Raw genomic sequence first — 12,315 nt, forward strand, 5'->3', positions numbered from 1 at the left:
CTTCTCCTCCCGTCTCAGCGAGGCTCCAGGGCAGAGGCAGCGCGACGCATTCAGCCTTCAGTAATTACTTCGCAGTTTATTTTCACTTTGTTCTCCATACGGCTTTGTACCTGCCCAGCCTCCGTGAAGAGCAGGCATCGTGTTTACAACCAGGAAACTCTCTGAGGGGCGTGTTCTTTGGACCCCTGGGGAGCAGACGGACAGGCCGTCTGGGTGCCGGGCAGGCGGGGGGACCCGGCTGACCGTCCAGGCAGGACGTGAGGTTGGTGGCTGGTTTCTCCCTGCTCTGCACCCAGCTGTGCCCACAGGGCGGTTTCCGCGGGCGCGCCGGGTTCACTTCTCCAGACGCTCATTTCTAGGTTGTATCAGGAAGAGCAAGTCTTCTAGCCCCCCTGACCTTGTCCTTGGAGCGCCCCCACCTCCCCAGGAACTGCCAACGCGGGGGCATCCCACCCACACCCTGACCCTCACCAAACTTCTGACGGGTGTCGATAAATTAGTATTCAAGATAAAATAAACAGCACAAGCTCTTCATTTGGGAAGAGCCAATTTGCTGAATTACAGCAGGTAACGTCTTTTCATTAAAAATGTACATTCATGTTATAGTTAATATCTAGGGCTTGAAAAGCGAAAGTCGCTCGGTCACGTCCGACTCTGCGACCCCATGGACTGAAGCCTGCCAGGCTCCTCTGTCTATGGAATTCTCCAGGCCAGAATACCGGAGTGGGTAGCTGTTCCCTTCTCCAGGGGATCGTCCCGACCCAGGGATGGAACCCAGGTCTCTGGCACTGCAGGCGGATTCTTTACCGGCTGAGTCACCAGGGCAGCCCCATCTAGGGCTTAAGTGGAGCCTAATGTCACCTGAATGCTCAGGTCTGTTCCCGCCATTGCCTGGCGCAGGACAATCTCCCTGACTTAAACATGCGGCTTTCAAAGAAAACGTGCAAGCCTGGGAGGGATGAGGAGGCCAGGGCTCAGGTGAACCTGAGAGGCCCCGGGACCCGCACCCACATCTGCTCCACGTTCAGTGCGCTCACAGCAGCTCCCACGCTGCCAGCCGCAGGACTCCTGTCCCTCACCCTCAAGCCCCAGCTGCCCAGCACGTCCTCGTCACTGCGCATGTCAGGGCCGCCCAGGAGGGTGGGCGCAGCGGCCTGGGGGCGCCTGAGGCTGGCCAGGCGGGCGCGGGCTGCAGGAACCCGCAGGCCCCACCGCCTCCTCCTCAGGCCACGTCCACCCGCCTGCCTGCCCTCCCGGGTCTGGAGCGAGTGACCGTTCTTCCTGATCGAGGCGGCTGTAGGGAGAGCAGGACCCGGGCCTCCCCAGCGAGGCAGCTGAGATGGGAAGGTTCTTGAAGCTGAGGGCAGTGGCTGGAGGGGGTCAGCGCAGACTCAGGTGCGGGGAACCCTGGGGGGACTCCTCGTGGCGGCAGGACGGAGGGCGGGAGGTGGCCAGGCGGCCAGTCCGCCTCCCAGCCACCCCGCCCACCACCTCCACCACCGGGGAGGCAGAGGCCTCGCAATGGCTCCGCTCGCATCCTGGGTGTGGCGAGGCGCCTGCGGACAGTCACGCAGGGCAGGTCGGCTGCCTCTCCAGCTGCGCCTGCAGACTGGCTTCCCCATATGGCCCCCGCCCTCCAAGGACCAGCAGCTCCCACTGTGTCCCCCACAGAAGCCGGCGCCTGGACACGGCCTCCCCGCCCCGTGGCCCACGTGTGCTGCAGCACCTTGTGTGCAAAAGGTTAAACCTGTCACTTAATTCTCTGTGCAAAGCACTGTTGAAAGCCATTTCACAAGCATTATTCAATTTATTCTCAGCAACTCTGAAGTATCCGCATTTTATAGATGAGAAAACAGGCTTAGAAAGGAGACCAAGTGTTTTCAGGTCTTCAGCCGTCTGTACAGGGGCTGGGGTGGGAGCCCTGGTCTGTGTTTAAGTCTGAGCACTTAACCAGCACTTGTTTTGCCTCTTGTGTGACAGAGAAGGCGAACCCATAGCCTTGGCTAGATCATGGCAGAGTCTTGGGGCTGGTTTCCAGTTCTGCACGTCAGGGGCTTGGCAGCTGCCATTCCCTCTGAACAGCAATGAAAAATCTGAACAGAGTGAAAAACACACTCTTCTCGGGTCTGTAAGAGAAGGGAGGGCACAGGGCAAACCACTGCCCCTAAGACAGGAGCGACAGACGGGTGAACGCAGGGAGCCAGGCTTCCGGGGGTGAGACTCAAAGCTGCCTGGAACCAGTGCTGCTAGGAAAACCTGAACTGTGATTTTCAATTGCTGGAGGCTCAGCGTGAACAAGTCTGAGAGTTGTAAGCTCCAGGGCACCTGTTGAGATTTACTGTGAGATTTGCTGCCAGGGGCCCGCCAAGGTTCTCAGTTAATATGAGAGAAAAGAAGATACGCAGATGGCAAAGCAGCACATGAAAAGACATCCCACTCATATGTCGTCAGGGAGAGGCAAGGGAAAACAACACGGAGACACCACGCCTCTCTAAAGGGCCCAAATCCAGAACACTGGCAGCACGCACGCTGGCGGCAGGGGAGCAGCGGGACTCTCAGCCAGTGTCGCTGGGGACGCAAAGTGGGGCAGGCACTTTGGAAGACAGTTTGGTGCTTTCGTAAAAAACTAGGTATATTTTACCCAGTGATACAGCGACCACACTCCTTGGTATTTACCCGAAGGAATAAAAAACTTATGTTCACACAAAAACCTGCACAGAGGTGCTTATAGCAGCTCTGTTCATAATTGTCAAACCTGGAAGCAGCCATGAGGTCCTTCAGTCAGTGGTGGGTAAATCAGCTCCAGAACATCCAGACAATGGGGTATTATTCAAGGCCAAAAAGAAACAAGCTATCAAGTCATGAAAAAATGGATAAAACTTAAATGCATATTACTAACTGAAAGAGGTTAATCTGAAAAGGATTTCAACTATAGGACATTCTGAAAAAGGCAAAACTACAGATAAAGTGAAAGGATCAGCGGTGCCAGGGCCTGGGGAAGGGGAGGGGGTCAGGGGAGACACAGAGGGTTTTCAGGGCAAGAAAACTGTTCTGAGTAACACAGTTATGGTGGATACAGGTCATTTTACATGTGTCCAAACCCACAGAATGACGTGGAGCCCTAATGTAAACCGAAGGCCTTGGGCGGTTGCCAATGGAGGTTCATCATTTGTAACAATGTCTGCTCTCAGGGAGGCTGATAATGGGCGATGCTTGTAAGGGTGGGAGGGGGGTGCACAGGAACTCTCTGTACCTTCCTCTCAATTTTGCTGTGAATTTAAAACTGCTCAAAAAGGTTGTCTTAAAAAAAAAAAAAGAAGAATCTTGTAGCTTCTATTCTAGGCATTTGAGCACAACTCTTTTTTTCCCTCAGACTAAAGCACAAATCCAAAACAGAAATCCCCTATTTTTCCTGCCAAATTTACGTGAAAAGTGGAGGAAAATGCCCCGAGCTCCATGTTTATCCCCTAGCACATGTGGCTCTGTTTCCAGAGCCTTTCAGAGTCTGGCAGGAGGGTCCCCCATTAAAATAGCCAGCGGTCCCTCCAACGCGGTGGCCAATGACTGCTGGGGCTTGGCCTGCAATTCTGGGGGGTGGTGGGGGTACCAGGCCAGAGTGGGGGCTGCGTATGAGACTAACCGTGGGGAGGGGCTGCCGCTTCGCCTTCCTCGCAGCCCTGGGGCCTCCCTAACTTCACAGAAGAGCATGATGATCAGGGCTGGACCCGCACCAGACCCAGCTTCGCCCGCAGCAGAGTATCTGCCACCAGGTCATGTCAGTTCCTGGATCAGACCTTTGCAAATAAGAAACCCAAGCGGCCAGACCCATGGTCCAGCCCAGGGCCCTGGAAGCCTCTGTCCCCAGCTCGGTCCTGGGGCTCCAGGGGCAGGGCCCTCCCTGGAGCCGGTTGGCTGTGCCGGCAGCCGGCTGGGATCCGTCCTCCCGTCCTCCTTTCAGCTTCCCGGGCCTGACTGTGGTCAGGGAGCACCACAGCCCGTTGGCACGGTGTGACCACGGGATGCAGACGGCCCCTGCTGGGTGGGACTGGAGCCTCCTGGACGTGGGGCCCGGCGTCCGGCCGATGCGCGTGGGAGGGCCCCGCGGTCCCGCCCTGCTGCAGCGCCCGCAATACAGCATTATTACCCCTCGTGGACAGGAAACATGCTGCAGGAGCTGGACCGAAGCCCAGGTCCCTGTGCTCAGGGGCTGCTTTGCCACTGCCTCGAGCCCTGCTGCTGTCGGTGCTGAAAGAGCAGCTCATCGCTCACGGCTCTGGAGCTGGACGACTTGGTGTCCAGTGGGTCCCTGCCTCCTGGTTTATGGAAGCACCTTCTCACTGTGTCCACACGGAGACGAACGGGTGGGCAGCTCTGAGTGGTCATGTTGTAGGAGACTAATCCCATCACGAGGCTCGACTTTTATCACTTTGTCACTCCCAGAAGCCCCACTCCTGACACACTGGGATTGGGATTCGGCCTGCAAATTCTGGGAACATGACATTCAGATGGCAGCATTCTGCCCCCAGCACCCCAAATTCATGTCCTTCTCGCCTGTATTCCATCCTACAGCCCCCAAAGTCTAAGAAACTTCGCTATCAACTCTAAAGCCTGACGTAGTCCAAGTCCGGGGTTGGGGGGACTCCAGGTTGAGTCATCAGAGACAAAGTCCCGGAGCCTGTGCGCAGACGGTGAGGTGCTTTCTCGACTGCAGAGGGCCGGGCCCCACGCCCCACGAAGCAGGGTGCAAGCCCACTGCACCGGTTCTGTTTGTTCGCTGGGGAGCCCTGACTGACAGCTTGGAGCAGCAAAGCCCTCAGCCCAGCTCAGGCTGTTAAGCTCGATGAGTGTGTCTGTGCCCACACGCAGCAGCAGCTGTCGCCAGCTTCCGATGCTATTGCCAAGTGTCTTCATGAATTTGGTGCTCGAAGTTGCACTCATGAAATCCATAACTAATTATGTGGGTCTTGATTTAATCATATGAGCTTAGAGTTAAAAATCGACTTGCAATCCAAACACCAGCCTCCGTGCAAAGGAAGTGATGGGTTGAGCACAGCCTCCGAGGACGCGCTGTTCCCCAGGCCGGCGTGTGCACCCGGTCCTCACTACCCGCCGGCCCAGCACCGTCTCCAGGCAACGCCCCACAGGAAGGAATCCGAGAGCCGACTGCCAGGACAAAGGCCTCTTTGGCTCCGAAGGCCTGTCCTCAGCGTCTGATCGCTGTGACATCCAGAGGGGTGGGCGCCAGTGTGCATGCCTGTTCCTGGGGTCGCCTAACCACGCTGGACACACCTCTTGCAGAACCAAGTATCCAGCAGGGATGGGGTGCTCTGGGCGCACCTGATGCCTGCGTGTCACCCAACAGCAAGGTGTTGCGGGTGGGGGGGGCAGCTAGAAACATGCTCTGTCTCCTTCACTGAGCCCCCAACACCCTAGGAGTGAGGCCAGAGGCGCTGCAGACCCCCAAGGCAGCAGAACAGGGGGCTCACCTCCCTCTGGCTTGGGGCTCCTACGGTGACATGCAAAAAGGAGGTCAGAGGTCAGCCCTGGAGCTGGAGCCTCCTGGCCTCAGGGAGGGGACCATGGCAGGAGAGGAGAGCCAGCTGAGGTATCGGGCAGAGGGAGCAGGGGCCCCAGGACGAGGGAGGGAAAACCCTGGAGCCTCAGGAGGAACCAGGCCTGCCAAGAGGCCGAGTCCCACCAGGACCACAAGGCAGAAACGGGCAGTTTGAGGAGGCAGTGGCGGTGGTTTATTTCATGGCAGCAGGGACACACGCAGGTCCACGACAGAGCCAGAATCAAGTCCCGACCCTGCACGAGTCCCCAAGAAGCAGGCCTCAGGTCTCAGGGAGCCAGCTTCAGACGGCGGGGCCAGAGAAGGCGCCTGGGGGTCGCGCAGGGCAGGCACCCAGGCCAAGCCCAGCCCGCAGGTGCCCGCGGCCCCCGCCTGCTCTGACCTGGACGCCGAGGCGAGGACCATGGAGTTGGGTACCCCCACCCCCTACATCTCAACAGGCGGGGCAGGAAGCAGCAAGGGCTGGGGCTGCGTGCTCCAAGGCCCAGGGCCCCCCTAAGCCCGGGGCCCACTGCTCTCTCACTGAGCGTGAGGGGGTCCTGACCACCTTCGGGCCGAGGGTCCTCGGGACCTTGTGAGGCACCGGATGCAGTGGAACCCCAGCTGCTTCTCCCTTGTGGTCTGCGCCCTGCAGGTCCCTGGAGCCCTGCTGGCCCCCGCCCAGCCGTCCACCTCTGTCCCCAAGGGTTTACTGACTCCAACGCCTCAGATGGGTGGAGTCAGACAGAGTCTGTCCTGACAGTTGGCTTGTTTCCCTCAGCACAGCGTCCGTCCTCAAGGCTCATCCCACAAGTATGCTTTTCCCATCATCCATCCTATAAACAACGAAAAGCAGAGACCAGCTCTCATTCAGTTACGATGTGTGACAGCAGATTCCGGACAGAGCCACCACCGGGCACAGGGGCTTTCCAGGCATCGGGGAGACACAGGGACGGCCCTGGGCAGCCAGAGCCTGGACTCTGCAGGGGTGGACGGCCCAGAAGCCCCCCCACAAGCACACAGGCCCCGCACAGCCTCAGGCAGCACCAAGGCCTCTGCCCACTGCTCTCAGCCACTCTGAGCAGTCTGGCTGCAGAGTCCTCCCTGGGGCGGGGAAGGGGCCCGAGGCAACATGAGAGACTCTGTGACATCAATAATGAGACCTGCCCAGGGGCCAGGGCAGAGGGACATGGTCCCTGTGCCCAAAGGCCATGCCCCGGCCGCCACAAAGCCAGGGGTCTCTGTGCAGTGGGGGCTTCCTTCAGCCCTCAGGGGCCCCACTCACTCAAGGGGCGTTTCATGGATCGGCAGCGGGAACCACAGAACAGTTTTCCTCTGATTCCCTGAATAATGGAAGATAATAATCTTTTCTCTCCCTCCATGCTTTTCTGCACCAACACACAAAAATAACCACCAAACGCTAACGCTGCCAGAGATGACAAGCGACGTCACCGGACTGATGACAGGGAGCCGCACCAGCCACCTCTGATTCCTGAGGACGCTTCCTGCTCCCCAAGATCCTTTCCAGGAGGAAGTTGAATTGATCTGCACCATCCACTAGAGTGTGGGTGCATCCTTGCTAGTGGAAGACAGGACCTCAGGCTCAAAGAACAGTCGGTACTGAGCCCCTCAGAGGATGCTTTCTGAAGCCTTCAAGAGAAGACTTGAAATTTTAAAAAGAAATTACTTAGCTACTTAATTAAAATCAGAGATCACATACAGATAATATGTTAGCCCTGTGACTTTCAAGCTAAATTCTACTGGAAAAAAACCCCAACGATCAAGAAAATAATAAAGTGTTTTGCATTCTTCTCTGCCCTACATCTCCAACTCCCTGTGCCTGGACACTTCCCTAGTAAGTCAAGGCTGCAGCAGCGGGGGAGATAGCAGAAGCTCCCCAGAAACATGAACACAGAATCATCACAGAAGCCAGCTGGCCCACTGCTGGGACAAGCCCCAGACCCGAGGGCAGGACTCACTAGACACGTGCACACGTGTCCACAGCAGCGTTAGAACAGCAAGAGGCGGAAGCAACCCAGGTGTCACGGATGGATAATGGGTGAGTAAGGAGAGGAGGCACATATGAGGAAACGCTAACTCAGCCCTAAGAAGGAAGGAGTCTGACACCTGCCACAACACCATGAACCTGGAGGACACGGTGCCTGCACGATTCCTCTCAACTGAGTCCCTAAAGTTGTCAGATACGCATAGGCAGAAGGTCCAAGGAGGGTTCTGGGGGCTGCAGAGTCAGTGTTTAATGGTAGAGTTTCAGTCTGGGAAGACGAGAGATTTCTAGCAACGGATGGTGGTGGTGGCTGCACAACCTGTGACTGTAGTGAATGCCGCTGAACTGCGCATAAAAACAGCTCAGCTGGTGAATTTCATGTGTATTTTGCCTCACACACTCAGTGTTGATGAAACATAAAACTTTTTCCTGCCTGTGGCAGTGACAACACCTACTGTGACTCAGCACCTACTGTGTGCAGTGTGCCGGGACTCCAGCAGTGCACACAGGTACAAGCCCATGGATACACCAACACATGGACACATCAGCATGTGCTCACCCACACCGGAGTCCTTACTTCCTAACCTGAGGACTATTTAGTGAGACAGTGTCGGGTGGCGGGAAGTGATGTTTCTGGAAATGAGGAAGAGGCAGGTGATGGACGTGAATGGTGGGTGATGTGGGGACCAGCGAGGAGATGCAAGGCCAGCTCAGTCTCCTGACACAGCCCTGACTTCTGTTTCCGGATTCTTGCGTAAATGGTTTCCTCCTCAGATTGTATGGAGATATTGCTACTTAGGAAGTCCAAACACATCGAGTGTCTTTAGAAGCAGAATCCAAAAACTGGGTCTAGTTAAGGCAACTGGAAATGACAGCCCAGGAATCAGACACCCAAACAATGAAGGAAGCGAAACCAATTTCCTAAAATTTACATTTAAATTTGATCTGCAGTCAGGGTCACCAGGCTCCCGGTGGAGCCCACTCACAGCTGTTACTGGAGGACCGGGCTCTGCATCTCTGGATAATGAGCTGACCACATCAGGCGAACTTGGACATGACCCCGGACGGCGAGGGGCTCTTGGGGAAGGGCTATGGGAGCTCTGACCTGCTCCACCGCCTGGACGGGGGTGGGGGTGTTCAAGTCCAAGGTCTGCCCACCCCTGGAAGCTGGAGCTGGAGGGCAGGCAGGCAGCGAACCCCCCCGCCACTCCGTGAGGAAAAGCAGGTGACACTGTGCAGGGCGACACAATCACATCTTCAGACACGCGGCAGCTCCTCTCTCCTGACCTCAGCCCGGACGCCGTCCCCTCCAGTCTTCCCTGAATGTACCCGAGACCTTCCGGGGCACGTGCGGCACACAAGCACCCGTGAGCTCTGGGTGACACCCTAACCCACGGAGGACACTTCCGCCTGCACCTCTCAGGTCAACAGGGGGGTGGGAAGTCCACCAACTGCTCAGACACCAGCCCCAGCACCTCCACAGAGCCAGCGGGGGTTTGCGGGAGCTGGGCGCCTGGAAGAATTCCAAGGTCTCCTTCTTCTGGTTGAGGATGATCAGGACTTTGAATTTAGAGCACAGCACTCTCTAGAATGGGCATTTTAGCTCCGCATTGTCCAAGCTTCTGGGCCTGGCTGGCAGCATGGGTGAGAAGGCCACTGACCAGGTTCACTGAGTTCTCAGAACTGGCAGGAATTTGGAGCCTCTGCCAGCAGTGGACAGCCTGGTGCCCCCGCCGTGCCAGCGGCTCTCTCCCCCAAACCAGAGCTGGTGTGGTGGGTCCAGGGCCCATGGTTTCAACCAGCAACGGGGCAGGAGTGCCTAAGACCACCAGGCCGTGGGTGCCTCTCCCTCCTCTGGCCCAGCTGCCTTCAGGCCGCGACTCAAGTCCAGCCCTAGGTTCCCGCTGACCCCCACCGCCCGGCCGGTTGCGTCTCTGCCGCCCCCAGCCCTGCCCAGCTCGGCCGCCTGTCCCAGCCCCACTCCAGCCCGGGTCCCCTGCCAGCCGTCCCGGCCCGCGCTTACCCGCTCCTCTTCAGCGCGGATGTCTGGCATGGTGCTGAGGCAGAGGCCGACCGCCGTGACGGCCACGAAGGCCACGGACACGCAGGCGAAGAGCTTGCCGGCCGGGCCCGAGCGCGGGTCGTCCACCACGTCGCGCAGGCGCTGCCGGCCGCGCGCTAGCCTCCCGCCAGGTCCCGGGGCGCAGGCTGGGCTCCCTGGCGCCCCGCGCTCCTCCGACCCCGTGCGCGCCTCGGCCGCCTCCTCCTCGCGGCGGCGCAGGCGGCGCAGGCAGCAGCGCTCCAGGCGCGCCTCGTCGATGCCCCAGTAGGCCAGCTCGTCGCGGAAGGCCAGGGCGCACGGGCCGCGCAGCAGCCGCAGCTTTCCGGCGCGCAGCAGCGCCACGATGGCGCGGAAGGCGCACGGGCTGCGGTCGAAGAAGAACTCGTCGCGGCTCACGTCGTAGTCGTCGCACACGCGCAGCAGCTCGTCGTGGCCGCGGCAGGCGCGCAGGCGCTCGAGGCGTGCGAGGGGACAGCGAGCCAGCGCGGCCCAGGCCAGGCGCACGCGGCAGCCGCCCACGTTGATGATGACGTGCCGGGCGCGGGCCCCGCCGCCGCCGCCCCGCCTCTCTGCGGGCCCGGGCAGCAGGGCCATGGCCCCATGCGCCGCGCCGGGATCAGGAGGCTGGACCTGCAAAGGAACGGAGCGCGTGTTAGGCTACACGCGGATGTTAGGCTACAGCTCCGGATGGAGCTGCGGGTACCCTGCCTGCGCGCGACCCAGGGGCTCCGCTGGCCCAGGCGCTCAGTGCTTCTCCGCTGCATCCCTGAGCACCCCCCCCCCCCTTTGCATCTGCGTATCTGTTTGGAAACAAGAACCCTGACTCAGGGACCACATCACAGAGGGACCAGAAGTTGCATGAACCCCTGTGGGTTCTTTCCACACTACTGAAGGGAGGTTCTGGTCCTCCCCAAATCCTGCCAGGATGGTCCCCACAGTGCTTGTTAACACGATGGGGCCGCGCTCGGGCACCAGGCGCTTCCCTGCACTGTGGCCACAGGGACCGAACAGAGAAAACAAGCAAATACCAGCCCGGAGCGTCTTTACCAGGGAGTCTGAGCGAGGACATGGGCCGGGCAACCGTCTGGAGGGGAGAGAGACAGTTCTCAGAATGTGGACTGAGGGCCGACATTATCGAAATTATCAAGAAAACCTGCGAAATATATATATTCCTGGCTCTCCACTTAAAATTCAGAGTGACTGGAAAACTGCCTAGTAAGGACCTCCAAATATCCTCCCGTTAAAGCAAGGATGGGGAAAAAAAAAACACAAACCCATCAGAATTGACTTTTTGGGAACTCCAGACACTAACCAAAGGGTAGCAGCAGCCGGGGGAACACTTGAGAAAGAACCGCTGAATCTCGGTAACATTAACTCAGCATTTTAACCTGCCCCCAGCTTCACGCTAGCCTTGAAGGTGACACTCTGCGTTCCTGGCACCACGACTGGCGCTGGGAGGGGGAGAGTGCACCCCATTCAGGAGGAGCTGTAACTGGGGGGACCTTGCTGGTGGCTCCCCTGAAAGACCCGTCAGAGGGCCTGCGTGTACCTCCCCTGGCTCGGGGCTCTCCCACGGTGGAGGTGGCTGCCTGAGCAGTTTGTGGAATTCACTTACATGAGAACGTTCACCAAGACAAGGCATGAACCTTGTGTTGCAGCAAACAGCAGGCTAACTGGAAGGCTAGGGAGAAGAGGCTGGGGAACAAGACGCTTTGAAAAGCTCTGACGAATTCCTGGAAACCTAGAATGCCACTCACAAGCCTGGGGCCGTGGGCATGCTCTGGAAAGACCTGAGAAGCCTCCACCCTCCCCTGCACCCCACTGCAGGCTCTGCACCGGCAAGAGGTGAAAAGGGGGGGCGTGCAGTGAGGGACAGCCTGCTGGTGTGGAAGTGCCCTGACACACACAACTCATCTGAAGAAACTGGTTTTTGTTTCTGTTCCAGGCATTTGAGATGCTCTGTCCAATCACCTTCTGACCATTAAGCTAATGCAAGAGACATCTGCAAGACAAAGACAAAAAATACAGACTTTGCATAATTTATTAAAGAAACAACAGCCCTGAAATGCTTCCCCATCTGCCGATGTAGTATAAGAGGCATTTAAGCACTGTAGATTAAAAAAAAAAAAGACTTAATAGAAAAAATGGTCAAGCTATCACTGAGTTTACAGTGAAGGGGGAAAAATAGCCTTTAAATATATGAAAAGATGCTCCAGTTCATTGCTAACAGAAAGTAAACATCTCAAGTTGCCACAGCTATTGCGTTGTAGGGTGGGAGAGGTTGAAGACATAGTTTATTGCATTCGCTTCTGACAGGTAGTAACTGGTAAGCCATCATGACAGGAGGTGGAAGGTTTGAACTCACCCTATAGGAGGCAGGGATGTTTGTCCCTACACACTAGGGAAAGGGTCCCTATAACCCTAGTGAAAGAAATCTGCCCTGGGGAGAGGATTATAAGATTTCTCTGCCTGGCTCTTTGAGAATACATGTCTAAAAATCCTACCTGCACAGTAGGTATGAGGTTGAAACTTCTGTCTCAAAGACAGAAACCTAAGAAATTATCACCTGTGAGAGGAGGTCTCACATTGACCACATCCAGAGACTCTGGTTAGACCACACACAGAATCACCTGGGGCAGCTCTTCCCCCAGGGGCATCAGGGAGGCCTGGGATGATTTTGGTTGTCATGATCAGATA

At 57.5% G+C, this 12,315-nt stretch overlaps 1 protein-coding gene across 1 annotated transcript in view; it reads right to left on the reverse strand.

The window, feature by feature from the left end:
- KCNG2 (potassium voltage-gated channel modifier subfamily G member 2) overlaps positions 1–12,315 on the reverse strand; it is a 49,301-nt gene that overhangs the window by 9,253 nt on the left and 27,733 nt on the right. The window contains exon 2 of the mRNA XM_081563092.1: positions 9,580–10,248. Coding sequence (XP_081419218.1) covers positions 9,580–10,212 — 633 coding nt within the window. The 5' untranslated portion in view covers positions 10,213–10,248. The remainder of the gene's footprint in view (positions 1–9,579; positions 10,249–12,315) is intronic.

Source organism: Giraffa tippelskirchi, chromosome 14 (assembly GCF_054371585.1).
Source record: "Giraffa tippelskirchi isolate mGirTip1 chromosome 14, T2T-mGirTip1v1.2.pri, whole genome shotgun sequence".
NCBI lineage: Eukaryota > Metazoa > Chordata > Mammalia > Artiodactyla > Giraffidae > Giraffa > Giraffa tippelskirchi.